The sequence below is a fragment of the Lonchura striata genome, chromosome 2 (assembly GCF_050655825.1).
Source record: "Lonchura striata isolate lonStrDom1 chromosome 2, ASM5065582v1, whole genome shotgun sequence".
In the NCBI taxonomy this organism is placed as follows: domain Eukaryota; kingdom Metazoa; phylum Chordata; class Aves; order Passeriformes; family Estrildidae; genus Lonchura; species Lonchura striata.
The window spans coordinates 104,552,845-104,579,761 of record NC_140704.1 but is presented as its reverse complement, the minus strand read 5'-3'; the positions used below and the strand labels follow the sequence as shown (position 1 = coordinate 104,579,761).

The 26,917-nt window shown below is 39.0% G+C and overlaps 1 protein-coding gene across 5 annotated transcripts in view; it reads right to left on the bottom strand.

Annotated features, from left to right (window-relative positions):
* The window catches only part of SPIRE1 (spire type actin nucleation factor 1), a 124,944-nt gene that overhangs the window by 41,070 nt on the left and 56,957 nt on the right, over positions 1-26,917 (bottom strand). For all 5 annotated transcript variants that reach the window (XM_085573724.1, XM_085573722.1, XM_021527789.4 and 2 more), the window contains exon 4: positions 6,417-6,542. In XM_085573724.1, coding sequence (XP_085429850.1) covers positions 6,417-6,542 — 126 coding nt within the window. The remainder of the gene's footprint in view (positions 1-6,416; positions 6,543-26,917) is intronic.

Here is a 26,917-nt window from a genome sequence, read left to right as displayed (position 1 = left end):
CATACTCTAAATTAGGAGTCACTTGTTCACTAATTAAATTTATTTTTACACTGCTATCTGTAAAACTAGTAAAATATTCTTGCACATCTAGGCTCAATATAAAAATATATAACATTCACATATGGAAAAAACTCCTTTTATATACCTTCAGCTATTCGACATGTTAGGCAGTAGCACTACTTTAGGTATTTGAAAAAACCCACACCCCATTTAATTCAAACTGGGAATAGGATCAGTTAAATCAGTCCCTGAAAACCTCAGGCTGATAGCAGACAAAGTTCTTCATGTACAGTGGTATGGGCTGATTCACTCTTCTCAGCTCTGGAGGGGGCAATAGTCACCATGCTGCTCAGCATAACTGTGTAAGGAGAGGCAAAAAACCCAAACCAAGGGCATGTATCCCTGATCGAGTGACAGTGGCTGCATCACTCAAGAAAATAAAACCAAACCCTCCCCTGCCAAACAGAACCAGCAATATTTTCCTTTATTAAAGGTCCTAAATTGAAGGGTCAATCTGATCACAATGGAGCCACAAGCCTGATGAAAACACAACTGCAAAGGTGGAGTCTCTGGAGACTTGGAAGTGTAGACAAAAGTGAAGTTATAAGCTGAAAAGTTTGTGAATTGATTTATTTCTACAGCTGTGCTCTCTGAAAATCCAAGTAGCAGAGTATTTGACAACTTTTACAGTCACAAGACTTTTGAGCATAACTGAGCTAATGACTCTATTTCCAAAATAAGTTAGCCATTAACATTGTTTAGGTACCTATTAACTACCTCCATTATCATATTTTGTACAAATAATACAGCAGTATAGCCACCTGACCTCTTTCATTAGCTCTTTTGCAACTGAATCTTTGTATGGCATGAAACTAGGAATAAAAGAGATAACAACTTCATTTCACGCATGTGCTTAATTAGAATTTGTATGCTTGCATGCCATACAGGTTGGATTGAAATATACCCAGGCAGACTGAAAGAATTATGTTTTTACATCAGAAAGGACAGAAATGCAAGGCAACATATTTTAAAAGAACAGTACAAAAATGACAGACTGGGAGCTTCCTCTCTTTTCAACCTAATTACAAGGCACACTGTGGATAATGAAATTATGGATGAGTTTTTGATGAGCATGGATTTTCACTGCAATTAGAAATGTAGGCAATTATAAAAATATACAAAGTCTTAATTAGTTTTGGAAGGAACACTAATTTTGATGCTCTAGGGTGTACATCAATGTCTAAAACTTTTTGAGGTTTAAGTCAAACCTACTGCAACAGATCTGCCTACTGGACACTCATCTCCTTTGCTGGCCAGCATCACACGGTGTTTTTTAGCACCTCCTGTGCCAGCTGAGGAGTTTATCACCCACAGGTCTACAACCCACATGCCAGTATCACCTTTATTGGTACGACCCACAGAGTCACAAAGTGTTTGAGAGTGGAAGAGTTCTCTGGAAGTCAGCTGGTCCAAGCCCCCTGCTCAAACAGGGCCACCCAGAGACAATTGTCCAGCATCATGTCCAAGCAGCTTTTGAACATCTCTAAGGACAGAGAATCCACAGCCTCCCCAGAAAATCTTTGTCACCCTCACAGTAAAAACAGTATTTCTGGATGTTTAGAGGAACCTCCTGAGTTTTAGTTTGTGTCCACTGCCTCCGGTCCTGTCACTGAGCATCACTGAAAAGAACCTGATGCTGTTGTCTTCGCACTCCTCCCTCAGGTATTGAGAGACATTGATGAGCTTTCTCATTTTCAGACTGAACAGCCCTAAGTCTCTCTGCCTTTCCTCACAGGAGAGCTGCTTCAGTTCTTCATCATCTTCCTGACCCTTCTCTGGACTCTCTCCATGGTGTCAATGTCTCTCCTGTACTGGAGAGCCCAGAGCTGCACCCAGCACTCCAGCTGTGGCCTCACCAGTGCTCAGCAGAGGGAGAGGAACACCTCCCTCAACCTGCTGGCAACATTCCTCCTAATGCAGCCTGGGACATCACTGGCCTTCTTTGCAGCAAGGGCACTTTGCTGGTTCACTCAGCCATGAAGAGCATGTGGAACATTAACTCCAGGGGAAGGCAAGACCAGGCAGTAACAGGGAGCCAGAGGAGGACTAGGGCAGATATCCTTCCAAAAAAGCAGGTTCACAATATGGATACAGCCCTGCTGAATCCTCTGTCTGATCCAGAGCACCAATTTTGCATTCTTTTGCTTGCATACGTAGTCTCTCCTGTCTCTCTCAGTCACACATGATGCCATTTCTGAGCAACGTGTGTGACCTTTTCAGATACTTCACAGCAGGAACATTTGCTTTATCTCATGGACATCACTTATTTTTGCATACAGTTCTGTCTATGACCAGGTGCCACTAAAGGTTATGTCAATGACTTTTGGGTGATGCTGAAAAAGATGGATCTTTTTTTTTACATGGGTCAATTTTTAGCAGATATTCTAATTACCTTGCCCCCTGCCATACATGTGTGCATTTCCTTCACCTTGTGGACCATTTTCCCCCAAAAACAATGGGGGGAAAAAAGAGATAAAGAGAGAGAGAGAATCCCTTTCTATGGGATTTTCTTACTGCAGTTTTGAAAGCTCACTTCTTGACATGAAAAACAAGCTGTACTCTATCTTTGTTATCAGCTGTAAAAGCTTAAACAGCAGGTTACAAGTACTAGGAGGTCTTGGCCCATCAGAAAACTGGATACCAGCAGATGGTAACCAGGATGAGTCTGCAGCAAGGGCAACTTTCACAGACCCTGAACAGCATGCAGGTGCTGTCAGCAAGCTGGAAAACACACCAGTAAGCTTGTTAAAAAAAATTTCACCTTGCAAAAAGAAAACTTATAGTTGTTTAGTTTTTTTTTTAACTATTGCAACAGCGCTATCACATCTTTCTCAACTCTGCCCATCCTGTGCATCCAATACATGAAACATTTCACACTTTTCAAGAATGGAAGTACCATCTCCCTGTCTGCCAGTCAGCTTTGCTGCTGACCTTTCATACACAGGGAATCAGACTGGAAATAATCATATGGCATCAATTATATGACAAAGTGCCTTAAACATCCTATTTGACATCCATTGAGATGATATGAGCAGCTCACTCATCGCTTCATCATCTCTGGTTAATACACTCCCCCAGATTTATGCCAGTCCAGCCTTTTGTGAATCTATGCTCTATTTGTTATATGACAGATGATGACTGGGGAATATGTGACTCCTCAGTATATATATTAGTATTAAAACATATTACAACCCATAAACCTACCCCTCCTACCTACCAAACTATCCCTCTTGAAATCCTGGACTTTCAAAGTTCTGCTAAGTTTTTATAGGGCCAAATCGACAACAACATCACAGCAATATTTTTTCCCTCTTTCACATCTAAACCTGGCTGCAGTATAATATAGGTCAGATTTCTTTCAGTCCAAGCAAGTTGAATTTTTACTGATAAAAATTCTCCCTCTTCCACTACAGTGAAGCTGCCTATTTAAGCATTTACTGACCAAAGAATATGAACCTCATATACCTGGGAAACAGATACCCAGATGCCACTCAGTGGCCCTAGAATGAATCGAAGTAATTTCAAAGTAATTTTTATCCACAGGAAAGTTACTTTGAATAATTCCAGAGGATTCTTTCCCTTTTTTGGTGTTTTTAATTTCATTTTGATCTCACATCCACAACAGCATGTAGGTCTGAGGGAATCTAAGGGACAATCTCCAAATTAGGCTGTTATTTTTTGAAACAAACTAACAATTTAAAATTCCTGGCATCTTTAGTGTCAAATCCACAATATTACACAGCATTTTTTTTTTTTTAATTGGAACTGATGTATGTAACTTGGTTCTTTTCCCCCAGTTCTTTGGCAATGCAACCACCACAAATCCATGACAACAAAATTTCCTTACTGAAGTATTCAGTGTTTATCCCTTTATACCCATTACTTATATGACAACAACAAAAGGAAAAGAAAAAAGGAATTCATTAGAAGAGTATTTAACTGTGCTCCTCATGACTTAAAATTCTGCTGTGTATTTGCAAGACAGAAGAGCATGTAAACAATAGCACAGCTTTTACTGGCACAAACCTAATGTGATCATATGATCCCTGTTTGCCTCAAGTATAAACTATAAAGGTCATTTTAAAATGGTGCAATAAGATTTACAGCATTGCACCTCATATTTTCTTCATACCTATTTTTTTGTTTTGTACATTTTATTATTTTCAAAATTAAATATCTTCCAAATCCATAGTTAGATAAAAGCTATGACCAAGGACCAAGCACATAATAAACCCAAAGTATTCAGATTCCAAAAGCTGCTTCCAGGATAATTTTCTCGGTAATTTCTTACATGTCTACTCAGGGACTGATCCAGAGTAAAATGAAATCAAAAGGTCAAAATCCTGGCCGTGGTTAGGTGCAGCAATAAAAGTCTTACTGATTCAGTAGGGCCAAAATTCCATCCACAAGGATTACTTCCTTTGACCTAAATGTGCTTTGAATCAATGCCTAATAGTCTGTGAGAGGCAAATGGCTTCTTTCATTTGGGATTAACTCATAGTATTCTCTATGGTGTGATCAGATGTTGTTGGGTTTTTATGCCCAATGATAAAAGGTGATTAAGTAATTTACAAATTCAAAATGCCTTTCCACTTCTAAAAATATTTTTAAAAATAATATTGTTAAGACATGATTTTACATGGTTATAGGTGAAAATACTTTATTTTGACCTTGACAACAAAGATGCCCTATTACTGTTCACTGTGGCCACAGTGTTTGAGAACTATTAGAAACTTAATTCCTCTCTGAGCAGAAAGAAGAACTCTGAAGGGTGTTATCTTTGAGCCCCAACATGGACTTTTCAATAGCTGTTGAGTGAGGTGTTTCCAGCACAGGTCCTTCCAGTTAATATATCCAGTAGTTAAAAGCCAAGATGTGAAATTAATGATGTCAAGGTTCGGGAGACAGCTTTAGCATGGAGATCTTGTATCCTGGCTGCTTCCTGTATCAGGGACATTGGATGCAGATGTCCCACTTTAGAAAACAAGTGGCTCTTTAGCCATGCTGACATTGCCAAAATTATCCTTATACGACATTGCTTTAGTTTAAAAATTGCTTTCAGTTTGAATAGGACTGGAGAAGAAGTGGAGATTAAATGTGACCTGTGCAGCAGAAAAACATCTCAGAAGGATTCACCCTCCTGGATGATGCATCTCACTCAGGAAGGAAAGAGCAGCAGCCCCTTATGTCTCTGACTAGTTTGCATCTTCCACCATCAGTGTGCTAAAATTTCTTTTGTACTCATCTGAGGCTCATCTGACCCTTTAATGAGCTGATTCAGCTCATTAACCTGATACGGAGTAACTCCTTTACTTTTTGTTTTGCTTGATATTTACTGCATTTGTTCCCTAGAACCAGAAGAAGGAAAACAGTGGGAGTGTGTGTGCGTGGGTGGAACAGCTCTGCCTTTTTCAGCAGCAAAATTTTTAGGTCAGCCTGTAAAACCTTAGCCTGTTTTTCAAAGGTACTGTAGATCTTGACTTACAAAAGAAAAGAAAATCCTTCAGGGATTTATTAAGAAAAAAAAATATGAAAGCATTGCTACTTGACAACTTTGCTTTGGTGAAGAAACCAGCTTTGAGAAATGAGTTTCCCTTCCTGCCCTTCCCCTCACCCACCAGTTTTCCAATGTTACCAGCACCCAGACTGTTTTAATACAATTGCTCACGGGGCCACTCTGCAGGCCACATCATTGAAACTATTTACAGTATCAACCTTAAAATCATTCTTCAGCCAGACTCGTTAATTGCAATGGTTCACAGGATGGCCTTTCAGCCAACAATAACAGCCAAACAAGCAGCGAACATAAGCATTGTGACCTGAAAAGGAAAATTTTTCTATTTTTAAAGTTGGCTCTGCTGTGAAACCAATGTGACAGACAACAAACTAATCATATAGCAAGAGGTAACAGAAGCTGCTGACTGGGGACAAAATATGAACAAGAAGAATGTCAGATAATTCTCAGCAAAGAGAATCCCCTCATGGGAAGGAGCTGAGGAAGAACAGGCAAAGCTGTGACACTTCCTAACATCCCCAAAACACCAGTGAAGAGTTTAGACTCAAATATATTGCATATATGATTGCAGGAATGGGTACATGTATGCAATGTGTTACCCTCCAAGAAAACACTCTGCTTTACTCCCAAATAGACTAATTAACAACCAATTATGAGGGATGTAAATGGTTACAGGCCAAAATTAAAAAAAAACCTCGGCTGAAGGAGTGTATTCCCTGAAAACTACAGATATCTCCTCAAGCATCTGACATTCCCTATTGGCTGGGTACAGAAGTGATTTTGTAAGCCAAATTCACATAGTGATAAGCTCGAAAGCAGAAAACTTTCTCAGACTGCTTACCTCTTTTGCACTTTTAATTTTGGCCAGGAAAGTGTAGAGCTCCATTGTTTCGGCAAACAGAGCCCGACACACTGCTTGGTAGTGGTTGGGCGCCTCCGATCGGGTTGGCAGGTGGGCAGCACACAGCTAGGGAGAAAAATAAATAACAGGATCAAAACAATGCCCCATTGCTTTCATTAATGCTACAGAGAATGAGATAACATGAAAGTGAATGCAACTGAACATCAAGGGCACAAGCATCCATGAGACATTTCGGTTTAGTCAGGAATAATTGGGATGTATCTTCTAGACCTTCTGTTCCTCTGTTTTATGAGAAGAGTACTATAGGAATGGTAAGGTAGACCATGTTCTGGAAAACCAAGACACTGCCTTTTCATAACAAAAAAGAAAAAAAGGTGGGGGGGACAATATAATTCAACATGATTGTCATAATTGTGAAAACAAGCTATCTTACAGTAACAAATTTTGGGAAAACATACTTAATTCAAACCAGTTTTACCAGTAAGTGTTAAGTATTCCTATGAACATGGAAGAGAACTGTATCCCTACCAGCTTATGAAAGGATGGAAGGTAAAGCAAGGAAAAAAGTACAGTGCAATCATCAAGCTGAAACTCTGATCAGATTTATTTCAAGCAGCATGAAGATTTTAAACATCAGCAAGAGCTATGGAAGCACAGGCTTATTTATTGCTTTACCTCAGGCATTCATGAACAGTTCCAAACACAGGCATAGCTATTGCAAGGGAACCCTACAGGTGTTTCCATATGCCCTAAGCTTGCAAAACTCTGAAACCTTATTCAAATCACTAAGAATTATTCACAGTTACCGATGAACAGTCAGTCCAGCATTGCTTTTAGAGCAAAATATGCAGCTCCCATTTTCAACAAGAGATGATTCACTGAAACCATTTCATTTACATTTCAAACTGAGAACCTGAACAGTCTGAGTGACGTCCAGCTTCATGAACATATCATGTTCATGGAAATATTGGCTGAAAACAGACAGAATAAAATAACATCTATAATTTCTTTCCTAAACACTTTTACATTTAAAATATCCAAAGCTGAAACTTGAGTATGGATGGCTGTATACTGGTGTATATGTAAAAAAGAGTCTTAACCAAGGCCATAAAGTTGGTCTTGTTTATGTGGTTGTATAGTAACTATTTTTTATATATATATATACACATAGCTACATTTAGATCTCCAGAACTAAAGCTTGAGACAAAAACCCCTTTAGCAGAAGAGCCCTTAATTAGCCTAGTGGCATACTTGTCTAAATCTCTCCTGTTATTACAGTGAATGCTGTGGTTACAAGGGGCACGATGCATGTAAAGCTCAGGCTGCTTTTCCATATTGCTTTCCATTTGATTTAAATCCATGCTGCCACTAAAAGGTGTGGTCCTGTGGCCTCCAGCTATAGGAATCCACAGACACCCTTATGCTGGCACAGGAGTTCATGCCCTAACTCAGAGATGATTACTCACCCAGACAAAAATTAACAATGTGAAGGAAGTGGAGCAGGAGACAATGACTCTTCATGGCAGGGACACACTCACAGAAGTGAAGGCAAAAAGGAGCAAGGAGAACGTGCTGCCAGGGTGGGAAAAGGGAGAAAGGGCTGAGCAATTGTGTTTGGGTACAGTCAGATTTAGACTGCCTCAACCCCATTGACAAGTTGCTCTCTGAGGGCATAGGCCCCTTGCTATCTTTTATTTCTTCCCATTAGAATAACAATACAGAGCTCAGGGCTCAGATTTGGTCAACTCCTTTGATAAACCTTTACAAGCACATTTGGACTCCTGCAATACCCTCTTCTGATTATGTACCCGTATGTATTTATCTCTTTTAGTTGTAAAAAAGAATATACATACAGAAAGTTTTTATATATATGTGTGTGTGTACATGTGTATATTTTTATTCCTTTCTATATATTTTTCTTCCACGTAGGAAATGCAAGGCAGCCATGTTCTTGAAATTGCCCTTGATTCCTACACTTCACATTTTATGTTTTTTACAGTGAATGGCCAAAATTTTCTTACACTCTTCAAATTTATTTCTGGTTAATCACAAGGACATAGTTGACATATGTCTCCCTTTTTGTCCCCACTCCAACTCTCTCCTTTTTTTCCTCCTTTTTTCCTCCTTTTTTTTTTTATTTTCATTTTTTCCTTTTTCCCTTTTTAACAAATCAGATCATCTCCTTGGCAGATGAAGGGAGAAAAACCAAAACAGATGCACACCTAATGTGTGCAATAGTGATAACACATACCAAAAAGATATAAATCTTTAAACATCTCCCTTAATGAAAATACGAGGATATTAGACCAGTTGTGCTCTTTTTTCTCAATATTGAACCATGTCCTTACTTGCCTTACTATGTTTTCATTTTCTAGTTATTAATTATAGTACAGAAAAAAGAGTTTCTAAAATACACTACTTACAAAAATAAAAATAATAGCAACAGCAATTTTGAAAAAGGTAATAAAATGTTAGAAGTCTTCATAGCTGAGCATAAAATTTTATTATTATACAGACTGCACACAGGTTTTTAAGAATCCCTTTTTTCTTTATTCAGAGGCATGTTAATTAGAAACATGTTGCATCAAATATTGAGAAAGTTAATGAAATGCAGTGGTGACAAGTTCAAGCAGGGAATGGTTGTAATATTGATTCTATTAGTGAACATAAAGTAAAGCAAAAAAAAAAAAAAAAAAAAAAAAAGCCTGCTGCTGAATGGAAGTTACAAAAGCAATCACATAAAATCTGAACATTTGCTTTGCAAACGTTAGCTGCAGGTATTAAAAGAGGGCCAGCAGCTTCTACTAACTTTCATGTTCTGAGAAATCAGTCTCTGAGTGATCTTATATTATGTGAAGATGCATTACATAATAAAACTCCTTGTGGTAATATTAAGTCAAACAACTCAACATGGGATTTTTGGATTAGGGAAGGTAAGCCTGAAGAAAAAGGAAAATGTAAATAGGACAGGCTGATTTTTTTTTCCCCTTTTCATTGTAATATATTGTACTTGCACATTGGTTCAGAACGCCTGACAAGCTGTAACTTCTGCATGAAAAAAAAATACAAAATCTAAGCAGGCACGGCAAATCAAGCATGAAATGTCACTTCTAGCCTGAGTTCAGGATATTTATCCACTTAAAATATTTTAAATGTTTAAGTTTATGGTAGTAGTGTTTGAAAGGCTATATTATTGTAACACGCAGCAAAAATCCCAGTCAGTATGCTTTAAAAACTGAGATATGAAAGGAAAGGTACCTAATAAACCCCTCCTCTTACTATGTCATAGTGGTAGTAGTGTAAGAAGGATTAAGATCATATATACAGTCTTTTCCAGTCATTTTGAGGTTGTATGTTTATTCTGACACTTGCCTTTTCATCCCTCATGATACAACTTAAAACTACCCTAAGGGAATGAACTCGAACAGTGCCCAGAGCTTAATACAAGGCCTGTTTGTTCTGCTTCCAAGAAGTCTCAAAAAGTATAGCTCAAAACAAATTATGTGGTCTTTGCAAACAGATGAAATAATAAAAATATTATCAACTACTGAAACATTGACTAGCTCAGTCTGTAAATATTTCCAATTGCAATCATTATGAAGAGCTGAGATTTCTGAATTTTTTTTTCCTAACTGAGCCTATCTGAAACCCCAGCTTGACCCAAAGCATTCAATCTTTGCTTAGATCACTAAGAAGATTAGAGGCTGTTTCCATCTACATTCAGGGTTCACAGGAAAAAAAGGCATTATGTAAATATCATAGCCTTGCCAGCTCCTCCAACTTCATCCTCAGTTGACTAGGAAACAGGGTGCACCAAGCCAAAGCACTGCTAACAGGAATCACAATTTAACCATCTGAAGAGATCAAACAGCATTTCTTGCATTTGTTTGAATATATTCCAGCAAGGCCTCCATAAAGTTACAAGAAATACAACTGACTCTCCCACTAAAATGCAGCTAAGTTTTGCAAAACCATTTTGGCTAGATATATACTGGAAGCTTCATCAAAACACCTGGGCTGCTGGAATTAAGATTTCAGAAGACAAAGAGTGTTTCCACTTGTAATTATCTTGGGGAATGCACCACAAAGAAGAAAAAGATTTCTTTTTCCCATGGGCCACAAAGACAGGCCATTGATATTATGCAAAACATATTACCAGCCTGCAAATGCCAGGCTTGTTAAGTGTTTTGAAAGCCCTGGAGTATTAACAAAGACTTAAAAGATGTACTTTTTCTTAGGCAACAAGAAGAAATTACTTTAACCAACAGATCACTGAACAGGCAAGCGTACTAGGTATTTGCCTCATGCTTTGCAGTATGGTACTGCAACAGGTTCACAAAATAAAACTCAGCTTGAGATGCCTTTTCAAGTCAAGGCTATTTTCTGAAAGATTTTGTCTCCATGAAAATAAGTTTATGGTTAGGCTTTTGTTTTCTTATATATCCTTCTTAATATGAATATGAACTTCAAGAAGCCACATACCTTACTAGAGAAATGTTAGCAAGACAGTACCTGCACATTTGTAAAATTCAACCAAGCATTTTGCTTTGCTTCATTATCCAGAATAATGTTGAGGGATGGGCTGTTGAGAGGAGTAAATGTTCCGTCATGAGTTTGTAAGATGTTTCTGCCTGCTAGGAGCACCCCTGTGCACAGTCCCCACAACTTAGGCACAGTACAAGTTTTGAGGTGGCTTTCATGACACCTGGAGCCATCTCACCTGCCTCCCAGCACTTCCGAGCTGCTCTCTCAAACACTCCAGGCAGCCATGTGCCCTGGCTCTGCTGCCTGTACCTGCAGTGGGGCAAGGGCTGCCTGGTCCCTCTGATAAGGATTCTAGGGGAATACTACTGAGGAAAGGCTGCAGTAAGATAAAAGGGATGGGAGCTGAGTTAGCTATTAATCCTCAATATAAATTAACAGAAAATACAGAAAGTATTCACAGAAAGTTACTCTCCACCTGCAAATATGTGGAACTTTTTAATTAATATTTTAAATAATCCTTTGCAAGTGCCATGGAATGTTCAATTGCTTGGCATGTGAGTTCCTAGTCAGTTTTGCACACCTCAAGGAAAAGGTATAATTTCTGGAAATTGAAGGAAATTGCTAGTACCAAGCACATCTACCTCAGCATTTAAGAGTGGTCTCCAGCACTTTGGTAGGGCCTTCCCTTGTGATGGTATTTCTTGTTTTGATCATTGCTTTGGGGTGGACAAGGGAAGTACTATACAGTCCCCTACTTACACAATTTCTAAATTTAATGTTTTAAGTGATCCTCCCCATAAAGTAATTTAATAAATACAGTTTTTTCTTTCCTGATTTTCTTTCCTGATTCCTTTCTAGTATGACTCTGCAAATGCAGCAGAGCTATTGCATTTAGCAATAACAGGTATAATTTTAAGAAACAGTGGCCTTGGTTGATTCTCTCTTTCAGGACTGTGTAAAGGACACAACAAGGTAGATACTGAAATTAAAGCCAAAATTGCAAATGGAAATTGGATGATGCAAGAATTAAAAATGCTGCTTTGCATAGGATCCTGATCCTTAAAGAAATGTCCACTTGTCTGTATCAGATAATTGTCATCATCACCACTAACTACCCTCTGCTTTGCAAAGTGTAAGGATTAAAGGCTTTGAGCAAATTATTTATATATATGCTGAAATGTCAAACAGGAATGGACTAACAAATGTTTACAAATGCCGACCTGAGTCAAAACTTAAGTCAGCCTGCAAGTAAAATTGGAAGATGCTTGTCATGAGGGTAGACTGAGCTGGGAAATGCTGTTGTGAGGTTTTGGATGCTGCTGTTGTTTTAGAAACACAAAGCAAAACACATGGCTTCAAAATGTGGAGGATGAAGCTGGTTCATAGTTAAGGACTCCCTTCCACTATTTTTTCCTGAGCAGAATATCTGTCCTGACACTGTTTCCTTCAGGTATCAATTGCACTGAGGTGCTGACCACCATGATTCATTTTCTTTCTTAAGATCTTAACACTACACAACTATTTGATGAGTCTTAACTACTTTTCCATGCTATTAGACTGAATTTAAGCAGTGATGAGAGTCTTGATAAAATTTCAACAGACAGCAACTACAAGACTAACACTTCACTGAACTGTCTCACACATCAACTTTACCCAACAACAGGCAATTAAAGGTGAAGATAATTTGTAATCGGTTACATTTATATGATACTATCATTAGGTAAATGAGTCTTACAAATATTTAACATAATTACAAACATTTTTGAAACTACTTAAAACTTACACTGGTGTCAGGAAGAGAAAAGCAAACTCCACTATACATTACTGACTACATCTCAATTTTTAAGCCAAATCCTGTATTTTTCATGCTCAGTGAACCCTATTCTCACTCTTTATTAGCTTTGTAAGAATGCAGGAAGACCATCAAAACAGACTTGAAATGAAAGTCAACCTATGTTTTTTTGAGACAATGATTATTTCCTCTGGACATTTTGATATTAAGTTTTCAATGACTGACTAATTTTATGTGCTAGTGCAGACTTCTTGACAAAGTTACATTTGTATAAATTCTCATTTCTACTTGAAAGCTACAAGGATATTTTTACCCCTGAAATACAGCCCCCTGCATACAGCTGTTTCTGGACTATGTGTTAGATGTATTGTTACACTGTCTTTACACAGTGCACTAACAACATCCTGCTTCTCAAAGAGACTTGTCTCAAAAGAGCCAATTAAGTGAAAACCAATTCTGTATTCTCTCTTAGTTTCAGGAAAACTGTGCTCTGTTGTTTCTTAGCAGAATAATGGAGGAATTAATAATATAAATATGCAGTAATCTGAATTTGCTAGCTCTCATTCTTTGACTATTCAGTGGAACATCAATGGGATTATTCATGGGCAAGGGAGAAACCCTACCATTTCTATTTTCCCATTTTTTTTACATGAAATGTCAATCTCTGCAACACTTAGCAAAACCACTAGGTAGCCTGCCAGCAACAACTGCTTTCTAAAGCTGTCTGCTTCACAGGTAGACAACAGCTTATTGCAACTCTCATCTGTACCACTCACACATCTGCATTTCATGCTGGAGCAGCAGAGTGAAGGATGAGACGGAGGCATCTGGGTAAGAAAACCAGCTTCAAAAGCAGAGTAGAGGCGTAGATGGGAAAACATGATAAAACTGGATAATTAAAGGAGAAGGGGAGTGGCTGCGCATATTCACAGGGCTACCTGTAGTTATTTAGCTAACAGCCCATTAAGCTGTGGAACCACCCTTCGCATTATTAAATAACTTAGACCTGAACAACTGCTAGCAAAGAGCTGCACCCTTGTAATGCCATTTTGTGTGTTTGCTATGTTGCTCAGGCCCTCCTGAGGGCTGGAGGGTGCCTTCTACCACTACTGAATTACTGCTTCTGCTCAGGAGAAGAAAGGAGAGTCGGTTTTGTACCTGGCATGTGCAGCAGAGAATGAGGGCAGGAGGAAAGCTCTTCTTTCTTCCCCTCTCCCCAAGACCCAACACAAGCAGATAAAGCAGTGTTTACACCCAGGCTGCTGCTTGAAAGAAAAAACCCAAAACCAGACCACCCCAGGAAAAACAGTAGAAAGTAGGGAAGCTTTTAAAACAGTTTAAACGAGAAAACAATTTTATCAAAAGGTACAAAAAAATGTTGGGGAATGACCCTTAAATCAGAAACCTCATCACAGTGACACATGTAGAAAAGAAAGGAGAGAATACTGCAGAATAGAGGCTGTATCTCCCACTTCTTGAATAATGCCCATCAATCTCATCACTACACAGTTCAGATGTTTGAGTACATTCTAATTGAGAGACAATATATTAATGTAAGGCAGTTTATTCATGAGACACTTAAAATCCAATTAAAATATATCAACTAAAATAAAAACATACACTTTCCTTGGCAGCAATTTACAGTTCACATACAAAGCTTTAAAGTGTATGTGTGTGTGGGAAGCTTGTTTGTTTTTATGTGAAGTGCTGAAACTTCTCTCAGTAGGCATAACAATAATAATAATTTGCTTTCATGTTTTGTCCTGAAGCATGACTTTTTTATTCTTATCCAGAAACCAGCTTTCCAGACACATAACCAAATAGACAGCATTACTAAGCATAACAAGCTTTTAAACTTCACTCCCAATGAAAAAATCAAGTCACTTCTAACCAGTCTCATTTTGCTTTCATTAGACCTCAGTGTATGGAAAGCTATTCTACTCCTTCATGTGTGCCTACTCCTTATTTGTACTACCTTTGTCAGGAAAACCAGGTCTTGGAACCATGATTGCATGAAAAAGGCCTACAGAAAAATTCTTTCTCTTCATCCAGGCCTACAGAAAAATTCTTCCTCTTCTTCCAGGCAAGTATGCTTAACACTTTTCTGTTAAAATTTATAGCCACTGAATCTACATTGCAATTGTCTTATCAAGCATATCAGTTACATAAATGTTAAATATGCCACTCTAAGAAAGATATGAACAAAATTATTTAACCCACAATTTATTGATTAAATTGATTAAGTAATTTTGATTCAAATATATATGCTTGCTTATTCAAACAGAATAGATATCCAATAAATCAGAACTTTAAATGTATTTAAAAGCATTATTTTCTCCTCAGTTCCCTCTGTTTGTAGTGATGGTGCCCTTTTTTGTCCTTTTACTTACACACAATTCATTCCTGGAAATGGATGGTAATTACTAGAAATTGAATTACCTGGAGCCAATGGCTCCTAGGTAACAGTCCCAGAACACAGGTGGGATTAACCACCTGTAGGGACTGCAGATGGTGTTTATACTGCCCTGAATGCTCAGAGGCTTGAGGAAAAGACAACTCTGCTGCTTCACTTTGCCTCCACATGCTTCTTACCATTGGCAGCAACAGGAGTAAAAGCACCACTCTGTCACCTGTTCAAGGCCAGTTCATGTTCCCCAAACTGTGCTGAGTCTGCACTGTGGGGACTGTAGCTGTGCTGCTGGGGCTCTGTCACTGCCTTGCAGTCCATGCCCACACATATTCATTCCCCCTTGTGATATTAGGAAGTACAAATTTTATTTTTGTCTGTGCAGCTGAGGTCAGTGCAAAGCTCAGTGGGCTGGTCAGGAATCTTTTTTGATATGGAAAACAAACAAAAAAATCTGGACCAAAGCCATCGCTGACCAAATCACGTATGATGCTACAGCATATTTTTCCCTGCTCTCTTGGTCCATTTGCACTTCTATCTGCTCAAAAGGTCTTGCTCTCCATATGAACATTTAGGATGGACAGCTGTAGTGAATTATTGAGCATCTTGCAGTGATTTATAGTTTTCTTGAAATCTTAGGTCTTGAACTCATAGGAATATATACAAAATATAACCTTTATTATTTCTAATTGAGATTGTGAATATTCTAGTATATTTAAAGGCTGATCTCTTGCTGCAATTTTAAAATACATTAGTTTCCTCACATCAGGACTTCTTGGAGGAGAAAGCAATGAGTCTCTGCTTCCAAAAGAGATGAACAACACAGACCCCAACACAAGATGGGAACCCAAAGATGGAGAGAAAGAGAGATTGTCCCTTGCTAATAAACTGAACACAAGAAAATTTCTTCCTCTTCCTTAGGGTTTGACTGTTCTTTCTAACAGTTATCTTGTTTATTTCAAAATATGCTATTTGTAGAAGTAGGCCAACCCATGCACCTGGACCAATCTCTGACTGCAAAACCAAGCAGTTTGTTTTATTTTCAAATAAATTTCCATGTACTTTCAAATGCTGAACATTCTTTTGGAAATGAATTTACACTCAGAAAACATATACATAGTTTAAAGTAGTTGAAGAATTTTTCCAACCTTTATTACCTTGCTTTTAATTAGCATAAAATAATTTTGCACTTTAGGTTATTTCAACCATATCAGATATGTCTTACCATTCTTATTTGAGATGGAACCTTGTAGAAACAAGTATGTTCCTCACTAAAAGGGATGTGGCCCTCAACAGAGAACAGTTCAGGGAACAAAAAACAAACAGCAAAAAAACCCAACAATAAAAAAACCCCACACAACACAACCCAGCTACCACCCACCTCTTCATCAAAATCTTATTATCTGAAGGGAAAAAAAGAAAATGGAGGTAGGCAAACCATTTTTCCAGTTCTCCAGTGAAGTGCTGCATGGCTGCTCTGTTTTCAAAAACAGCCCCTGAAATAATTAAACAATTTTGTGCCAAGTACTCTAAGGACCTGCAACATAGGTAATTATTTACCTGTTCTCAGTTACACATCATGAAAGATATATCTTTACAAGTCAGGCAGGAACTCCCAGCTCAGTTCTTCAACTTCAAAGCTACCTTTAAAACCACTGGCACTTGCAGAGGCATCTACTACATGTCCATTGAAATTGATGCTTTTACATGATAAGTCTATCAATGCCTTCTAAAACAGAAATATACAGGGAATTATATCTCTGGAAGGTAATTAATACTCTAGTGACCTCCATCCACAGAGAGTAAGGTTATCAAAGGGGTGATCATGGTAGAGCACTCTCCTTCATGTACTCAAAGACCAATTGTTATTCTTGGACAACTCTTTTCTATACTAACATTTTTCATAATAAAACCACTTTTGAAGGCTGAAAGTCAAAGCAGATATATTTCTAAAAACCAGGGTTTTAGAGGAAAGTACAGTAACTAGAAATGCAAGTATATACATCTATTTCAAATATGCTACCTTCAGAAAGATGAAAGGCAGTTAAATATCTATTTCATACTGAGTTTTATAGCAATGGATAAAGGGACATAACTAACACATTGGCAAAGTTCCTCAACTGGAGGCATCCAAACCAAATTTCAGACATACCATCACATCTACCAAAAGACTGGTGTAAAACTGATGAGTGTTAAAGCCCACAGATTGTTCTGTTAGCAAAGATAACTTAAAACATCACTCTCTTGTCAAAAAGCCCAAAACTGTTTCTAAAGGACTTTTTGCCAGTATCCTGAAGTACAAATCAGTGTCCCACAAGAAAGATGGCTTCAAGAGGAATCCTGGGGAGGCAGGGAAGGCAAGGAGGGATCAGTTCCTTCAAACTCTGCATGACACCAGCAAGGAGCTGCCAAGAAACCACTCTGCTTGCAGCACCTTCATTAAAAGGCCTAGATAGCTGCCAAATTACCTTCAAAGAGAGGTTATCTTTATCTGCCAGAGTGGTGAAGAAAATTAATAATCCTTTTATTGTGGTAGGCACGCAAGACAAAAGAGGCTTGTGGGGGGTATCTAGTTATCTTGCTAGTTATCTCCCTTCAGCTGCTCTCTGCCCTGCACCCAGGCACAAGCAATACCTGCCAAGCTATTACAAACCTCCTGAGTTTCACCTTCACAGCAGCAAGTGTCCTGAACACAACAGAAAGGCCCGTCCTGTTCTACCTGCTTGCTTGACCATAGACCCAGGCTGGGAGCAGGTGGGTCCCATCCATCCCCTGGCCACCAGGAGAGCACCTGGGAGGAGCAGGCATGTTCCCTCTCTCCCTCTCCAAGTAGGAAAGCAAGCCCAACTCATAGCATTCCAAGGTAAGGTTTTTTTGGTGTTTTTTTTTTTTTTTTTAAGTACGGACAGATTTCAGCACTTCTGCTGAAGGTGACACCATAAGGCCAAGTGCCTCTGACAACCAGATTTCACTGGAAAGTCCCCAGCAAAGTGCCTTGGCTCCAAACACAGTGGGCACCATTACCAGGGCAAGAAATTGCAATAAGCACCCTCCTTTGCTCACTGGCACACTCAAATGTGAAAAGGACTGACATCACCTTTTAAAAGGAGCACAGTGCTTACTTTCAAAGTAAAGCTGACCACATGTTGACCTCCAGTTACACTGCCCCAGATGAAAAATCAGGACAACTGTTTGAGACACCAAATGACATCACTTTAATTAATGAAACCTGTCTATCAACATAATTCACTTAAACACTTGTCACGTTCAAAGCAGCTTTAAAATTACTTTGAAGGGATTTAGGTAAACTGTCCCCAGCTTTCTTCATCAAGCTAAGGTACAAGAATCCCTTCACTTTCTATATGGGTTTATAAGAAAGTAAACACAAGGACAAACACAAGGACAAAATTAGCTCACTGGGTATTTTTATTACTAAATGTGTATTGCCTAGAAAACGTATTCCTTATTTTTTTTACTTCTGGGCCATTAAAAATAGTTCTAAGTGTGACATGCTGCTTCTGTCCAGACATGAAAGACGTAATAAATCTTGCTAATACTGGTCTGAACTTCAGTTTTTTCACTTGTTTTTTTAATATCACACGCTACCACAGAAGATTTTTTAAAAAACAAACCCTATAGCTAACTTTCTTCTCTTAATACTGTCCTGTTTTTAAACATCACCTTATAATCTTTCTTTTTCAAAGGGTGGATTAAGGACAGTGATATCTTACACCAACCTATGTAAGTATATGTGACTGTATGAAATACATAAATGGGGGCTTGTTCCATACAGTGTGATGTAACGGACTGGTAGATGTGAATTGATTAGAAGGGACCAGTTTATAAAGAGATTTGGCTTCATGAGAATTTGCTGACATAAACCAAGTGTTGGTCTTAATGCTCACATCAAGAAATCTTGGCATGCTAAAAAGAAAAAATAATACAATTCCTCATTAGGACCTTCTTGTCCCAACTCCAAGCATGCTTTGTCCTAAGAGAAGGCTAAAAAACCCCCAAACCTAGTGAACTTGCTCCAAAAACCCCAACCATACAACTCTCTTTTGGTTTAAATCACCCAAAGTATCATGTTCTTCCCTGCCAACATGAGTGCAATAACTACAAAACAAATGCCTGTTTTTTCTAGTGCTTAAAATCAAGTTTCTAGCCTCTTTCTATGAGATAAATAGATAAATAGCAACAAAACAAAGGGTTTTGTTCTCTCTTCAGTGCAGAGGCAATAAAATGCCTGTTTTCCATTCACCCAAGCGTCCGAAAAGGATCTTCCTAGTGCCTTCTTTACAGCCTTTACACAAAGCCAACCCAGAGCAGCGTGTGAAGCTCTGCCACTGCGTGCACAATCCCTGAGCTCTCTGTCCTTGTCAATCCCTCAGCTAAGTATTCCTCCTAAGAGGGTCTAGTATGGGTCTCCAAACAACTACTCATGCTTGCTACTAAGTGCTGCCAGTTTGCTTTGCCTCCTCACATAAAATCCCCGAATTCCCATGCCTTTCTATAGCATGCAGGCTGCCCTACACCTTCCCCTTCAGTAAAAGCTCTGCCAAGCTTAGTAGATCCAAGGAATTTATCTCTTGGGACCACTTGATTCAGTTGCACAGATTAGTGTGAATTATCTGAAAAGCTGCTAGGTTAAAACGTTCAAATCATTCCCCAAAATTCCACATACCCGACCCACTATGAAGAAGCTTTGGAATGCATGGTCCAAAGTTTGCAGTGAGGCAAACCTGAAAATACATGAGAAGTGCCCTGAAGCCATCACCCAGAAGAATCCTGCTTTTCCCACTGTGTTATTTCATTAAAAATATTTACAAATCCGTCACTTAAAAACACACTCAGGGCCATGCATCCTGCAGACAAGAATCTTTTGAAAGCTACCTCTTAGGAGTGCTTCAGTTACCATGCTATTTAAGGATGATGGAAGTGAATGTTTTAAACAAAAACCTACTGTAAAAAACCTTTTACTAAGCAATGCAAAATATGCCCTGTCTTCAGACCAATCTTTGGGATAAATACGATATCCTGCCTTTTAGATGTGGATCTTCAGGGATCAACACAGACTAGCAGACACTATTTATTTCTTTGTATCAAATGGCCTTATCTCATTTAAATATTTTGCTAAAATACAGCATGCAACAGTACACCAAGCAAAAGGGAGCAGATAATAGTATAATAGGAGCACAGTAGTCAAGAGCATATTAGAAAAAATATCACATAGATAAAAGAGAGTGATTATTATTTTTTACAATTAACGGTACTTTTAAATCAATTCTATGACCTTTCCTCCAAATGTTAAATTTCTTTTTATACTGTTACTGGCACTGAAATAAATACACCAAAAGAAATTTTGCCTCAAGCCCAAGGCTCCCTCTTGAATAATTCAAAAGCAAAAAGATCACAGTGGCTTAATTAAAGGGCCCTCCCTCAGTTTCTTTACTTTTCCCATGTTGCTGTTACAGGACAATATGCTTCTGTAAGGAGTTAAGTAATTTTGTAGCATCTATGCTACTTCTATCTTCTTTGGCAATGCAATTACACCATTATAAGTGACTCTGGACTAGCAATATTGACAACTGAAATGCACATAGTTTTTTACATAATTGCTATCAGAAAGACAATCTTCTTAGCATACTCATATTTAGTGATTTATTTCTTGGCAAGATCTAAAAAAGGCAAAACTTCCACAGCCACTTAACCTCTTCCACTTTCCTCTTAACCTCTCTCCTGAATAGACTGATGGATTGTGAGGCTCTAACACCTCAGAGAAGTTAGGAACTCCACAATTTATAGAGGACAAGCACTATTAGACTCTGCCATTGGACCTTTTCTTTCACCCTGGAAGGCATAATACATTTTACCCCAGCTAAATCAGTTGGACTAATTAAGAAGTTCTCCCTCATCCCACAAATCCTGCTTCTCTCATGCCTGTAGAGCACTAGAGGTACAAGAACATCCACAATGCCTATTTTAAATGAGCTGCAGATGCACAACTTAAAAACTGCAGAAATAAGTTCACCTGCTGTTTTGAACATGGTCAGTGAGTGCGGTGACTGGGAATCTGCAGCACATAATACTACACAAGAAACCTGCCCATCAGTTTTGCTGTCACCATTCGTTTACCTGTCTACTGAAACATGTATCCCACACATAATGGATGTAATCCAGGGGGTCCTGGGAAGCTACACTGGAAATTCCTCATGGGTTATCCCCTGTTGGATGCTGGCATTACATGGATTGCAAATCAAACACTTGCAGGCATGACAGAAGATGTCATGTGAGCCTGTGTAAGAGTGGCCTTCACTTCTGAAGTAGCTAAAGGAACCTGCAGAGATAAAAAGCTACCAGAAACACCACAAACATCCCAGTCTGCCAAGCCTACATGGGTAGAAAGGATTCTGACAAGGTGAACCTTTGTCAAATCCTAATGTTAAGACAAGCTGCTGTTCTGGCTAATTTTTCTGAGCAGATCTACTGCCTTTACCAGGCTGACAGCGAATCTGAAAAACACATCATTGCCTTCTGTGCACTTATCAGTTTTAACACCTGGAGAAGAGGGAAGTTAAGAGTTGGAGAGGAGACTCAGGCAGATCCCTCCAGCTTTGGCCAGGTCAGGCAGCACTGCTTTGCTGAGTGCTTGCAGTTAATCTGTAGGGCAGAGAAGATGTGGGTCCTTTTTGTAATAGTGGCCCTGCTCTTTTCCTTTTTGTTACGGGTCTCTACAGCTTTACTGTGTTAATTGACCATTACCCTGATTTCCTCTCATTACTTAGAATTTCAAATTAATCTGATCAAACAGAACATGCCTTGTGAAAGTAAACACTCATTGATCTACTTCAGTCTCCAGGGTATATTTTAGGCAGTGCAGGCTCACACAGATTCTTTGATACTTTGAATATATTATTTCTTACAGAATGCTTTGCACATTTTTGAACTTGTATTTTTTTTATTGGATAACTGGAGCTCTGTCATGACAAATTCTGCCTTTTATGCATTATGGGGCACCATTCTTGCCACCAAAGAATTCTTCCACCTGCACTAAAATACGGACCTTTATTTTTACCCATGTATTTATTTTTACCTGTATTTACCATGTATTTATTTTTATGCTGTAATTTATTAAAATTACAGCATAAAAGTCACAGAGGAAAAAAGTCCCTGCCCTACTGCACCTCCTTTAGGTGCATAATGGCCACACACACATTTCAGATATATTCTAACCTTCCCATACATAAAAATAATCTGAACACCCCATCTGTGTTTCCTGTTTTCGTTGGACAACACCTTGGATTCCTCAGACTATTATATACCTTAGACAGGTTATACCAGTATAATTGTGTGAATTATGGGTACAGGGGTTTTAAACCAGTGTAGATGTGCTACTGTGAGCCATAAACCATTGCAGGAAAGGTCATTTGGTTTTGTCTCCCAGCTTGGAGTAAGACACTCCCATCTATCTAAGCCCATATTGATGGAAGGAATGTTTACAAGAATAATTAAAGCACGGAAGACAAAAAGTTCTTTTTAAATGGAAAGACTAAGGTCTTAAGGGACAACTTCCTTGCAAGTACATCAGGTATAAGCCCTTCATATCAAAGCCCTATTATTATTATTGTTAAATACTTTTATTTTAATATCAGCAACATGGAGATATTGCTCATATGTTACAAACACTCAAACATGCAGAGAGACACTCCTGCTTAATTTTGCAGTCTGTCCTCAGCTCAGCTCTGTGGGCCTGCACAGTACAGGAGCTTCCAACTCTGGCTCTGGCCATGACTCAAGCCAGGAATGCTGTATACTCTGCACCTGCACAATTGTTTGTGGCACAAAATAGATGAAGGAACTGACTGAAGAACAAAGGCAAACAAATAAACTTTTAGGATGCTGTGACAACACACAGGTGACAAAGGTCCCAGCAAAGGTGACAGCACAGAGAAACACACTGTGTTTTGAATGGATAACCATGATGCACAAGGCTTGCTTGGGCAAGAAAAAAGCAGCAGGTTTACTGCATTTCTAAGACAACTCAAAGTTCTCTCAAAGCACAGTGAAAGAATAAGAAAAGGCCTGTGGATGGGTTCTATTCAGCCAAGATCCATATATCCCTTTGCTAGTCCAATCTCAGTAATTGTTTTGTAGGAGTCCCAAAGGGAATGCTTGAACACATACTCACACAGGAGATGAGCCCTGGTCCTTGTGACTTCACTGCTGAACTCAGAGCTCCTACTTCTGTCAATGCAGCAGAGAGAAAGGGTGGCCAGACAGCTGACACAAGCTGTCTACCTGCTCAGAGCAGCACCATCAAACTCCACCTTCAGAAGCCCACACTGCCCAGGGGCATCCACCTGATGGTGTCCTGTCACCGCAGTATGACATGGGGCAGTGTTTAAAAAGTCACTTTGGGAGACTTTGAAGTTTCTTTCTAGCTGACAGTCCCCAAAGAGTTAAACTGCAAAAAAGGAACAGCCAAAGGAGAACCTGCCTTCATCAGAACTTAAGAGGTACAAAAACTAGATGGCTGCACTTTCAGAGACCCAAATAGATAGGACAGCAGGTTTCCCAATATTATAAAAGGGGTCTCAGAGAGCAGGTCTATGTGACTGAAGATCCTCAAGTGGAATATGAAAAATTTTTGTTCAAGCCAGCAAGTACTGTGAGAAAAAAAGTCAAGAGACCTGAGGACTTCCAACCCACTGTAATTTCAATGTCTCTCCATGCACATGAGACAAAAAATAATGTTTTTCTAAAATGAGATCCATCAAGATAAAGACTAGCACATAAACATGTGAATACAGGATTCATGAGAAGGGAAAGAATAAATTGTCTTTTTTTGAGCATTTTCACCAACGTTGTTGCATTCCTTTCTAATATAAAATGAATTGGCAACTTCTGAGCCTTTCTTTTCCATCTCAGTAAGTTTGCAAATCTTCACCAGCTTCACACAAAGTTACAGCATACACTGCAAATTGCTTGTTTGGAAATGAAGCATAAATACTGTTCTGCAGGCCCATATAAAAATGCTTAAGCCAGCCCAGTCTTAAACTGAATTACTCACAGAAATCTGTGCCTTACTAAGCTTGGACTAGACAAAATCCTGGGCTTTTGAATTCCAGTAACATGAACTCTTTAACTGTCTGTCATAAACAAATACTCTGACTTGTTTTTAACTGCATTTTCTGGTTTCTCTCATATTATACTTACATGGGGTCACAACATCTATATGATAATAGTCCTCAGACTCAGAAGGGAGTTTCCAAAATACTTAGATCTAAATGTAGATCTTCTTATCCTGCCTATAATTGCATTGAGACAGGACATACTTTTCCCCTATAATCTTACACATGCCATAGATGGTAGATCTGTACTACTATCAGAGTACTCAAAATAAAACAGAGGCAGATCAATATCACCACTGTAAATTTCAGTTCCTTCCAGCTGAAAGGAGTCAGCCATATCTTTGAACTACCAAGATATATGAGTCACCTAGACATACAAGTTTCTCATCTCATGACCATGCCAAAGATTAAAAAAACTGAAATGGGAGAGGAAGAGTGTTTGAAGTTCAGAGAAACCATTTATTCTTCCTCTTTGCAAAGCACAAACATCATTTTCTACCAATAAAAATATTGCAAACTGCATCCTTTTTCATATTTCTTATAACAAGATAACATAATACTGGCCATGTTCTCTGAAAAAAAAAAATTCATGCAAATTAAGTCAGCATGGAGATTTTCTGTGTATGAGTTTTGTTTACTATGGGATCTGGGCCACTCATTCACCTTTGTGAAGCAGCATTTGCAGGACATTTCATTTTTGGTCAGAATTAACAAACATTATTACTGAACTTCTTAAAAGCAATTAGGTAAGACCTGGGACCCAAAGCCATTGAGCACCAGAGACCATCCACCTCGTATTTGTGTCCTAGACAAGAAGGTGTGGCTTAGCTACAGATAAGGTTCCTGTTAAAAGCTGAGTTAACTTTTGGGATGAAAGGTGAATATATGAAAGATACTGGTTCAGGAAGGGCCTCCTTTCTGTACCTTCTACAAGATCTGCAGAAAAAGGTAGCAAGGCAGTGACAAAGGTTAGTGTCGTGACTTGCACAGCTGACAACACCTCTACTACACCTCTGCTCTGCAGAAGGGCTGAGGTAAAGTCTAGTACTGGCAGTAGTGATTTGGCTACAGTGACATCCAAATCTGGAAGAAATGACAGACTAGAATGGCAGTTCAGCCCAGCAAATAAAACCTGCTATCAAAGCCTTATGAGGTTACATTTACATCCAGAATTAGAAAGGGGTGTTGACCTAGAATGGAGTATAATACTGTAACTGGGTTTAGGGTTGGGGCTCAAGCCAACAGATATTGATAAATCGCATCTTAGAAAGTGCCTCCGGGTTAACATGAAAAATGTTGCTGGTTTAAACCATCTGACTGCAGAGATCTGTGGGATAATGTTAAGATTAGGAGCGAATTAGGGTTTGAGCGTACTCTGGAAGAGGTTGATAAACTGCATCATCTTGTCTCAGTATCAGGGAGGGCCCCATGCTGTGATAAAGCTGCCACATGACAGGACTTCCCACACCCTTAGCAAGCCCAACGCTGCCCAGCATGCCAGGCCTTCCCTGTCTATTCTCTGTTGACCAAGCTTCCCAAGGGGTATGTGTGCTGTGAGCCTGCCGTGCTCCCGATCCCTTGGGATTGCTGTGCCCTGTGTACATGCAGAGCCAAGCTGGCACTCCCCACATGCACAGACTTCCTGAACCACAGAGCACACTGTGTACACATGGTGGATGGTGTGGGGAGAGGGACTCAAACAAGGAAAGCATCTGTCTGAAAATGTCCAGTCTTTCCTGTCTCCATTTCCCTCTTCATTTGCAGCAGGGCTGGCAAATCAGAAATATATCAAAGACTAAAAGCTTCTGGCAACCAATGTCTCCTCTCTTCACAGATGCATTTTTAAAAACAGTAGGTCAAGTCTGGCCAGCAGGTTAGTCTTGCCAAGCAAATCAGAGGCTAAATCAGCAAAAAATATACCAAGAAGCAGCACAAAAGCTTGTCTGTGTCTTCCCCACTGGCTTTTCCAATGATAATCTTGGCAGTACTATTTAGCACTTACCCTTTTCCCAGTTCTTGGGAATCAGTGTTTGCCATATTAGTCAGCATTTTCCAGGCTAGGGGGAGGGTGCAGGATTGACCTTGCTTACTTCACATTACAGAAAAACCTGACAAATATCTTAATAACTTCTGTGTTTTAATCACAAAATATTCTCACCCAAGTTAGTGATTAATGGTGAAAAGTTCCATTTTAGTGGCCAGACAAAGACAGTTTTTGTAGGAGGAACATATAGTCATTTTTCAAGAACAAAATAATTTTCAGAGGGAAGCCTACATAGTTAAAAACCTTAAAAATCAGTATTAGTAGCACACAGGCCATCTCTACCATTTTCCAAGTTTGTGATGTAGAGAATGCAGAGGAAGCAAGAACAGCTCTCAATTCAACGAGCAAACTTGCTTCAGCATTCGTTACAAATTGTGGAGGAAAAAGCTTCACAGTGAGTCTTGCCAAGAGGATCTTGAAATAATTGAACCTCATGGTCACAAGACCACACACTACTGTTGTGAAACAGTCACTGGGTAAATAAGGGTGTAGCCTCTTACATTTTACCACTACTGGGGGAGGGGGGAAAATAAGAGAAAGCCACATGCAGAAGATGGTCTTACCCCTAAAAAGGTATTAAGTCAAGAAAAAAGATCTTGCAAATCTGCACTCATGTCAAAA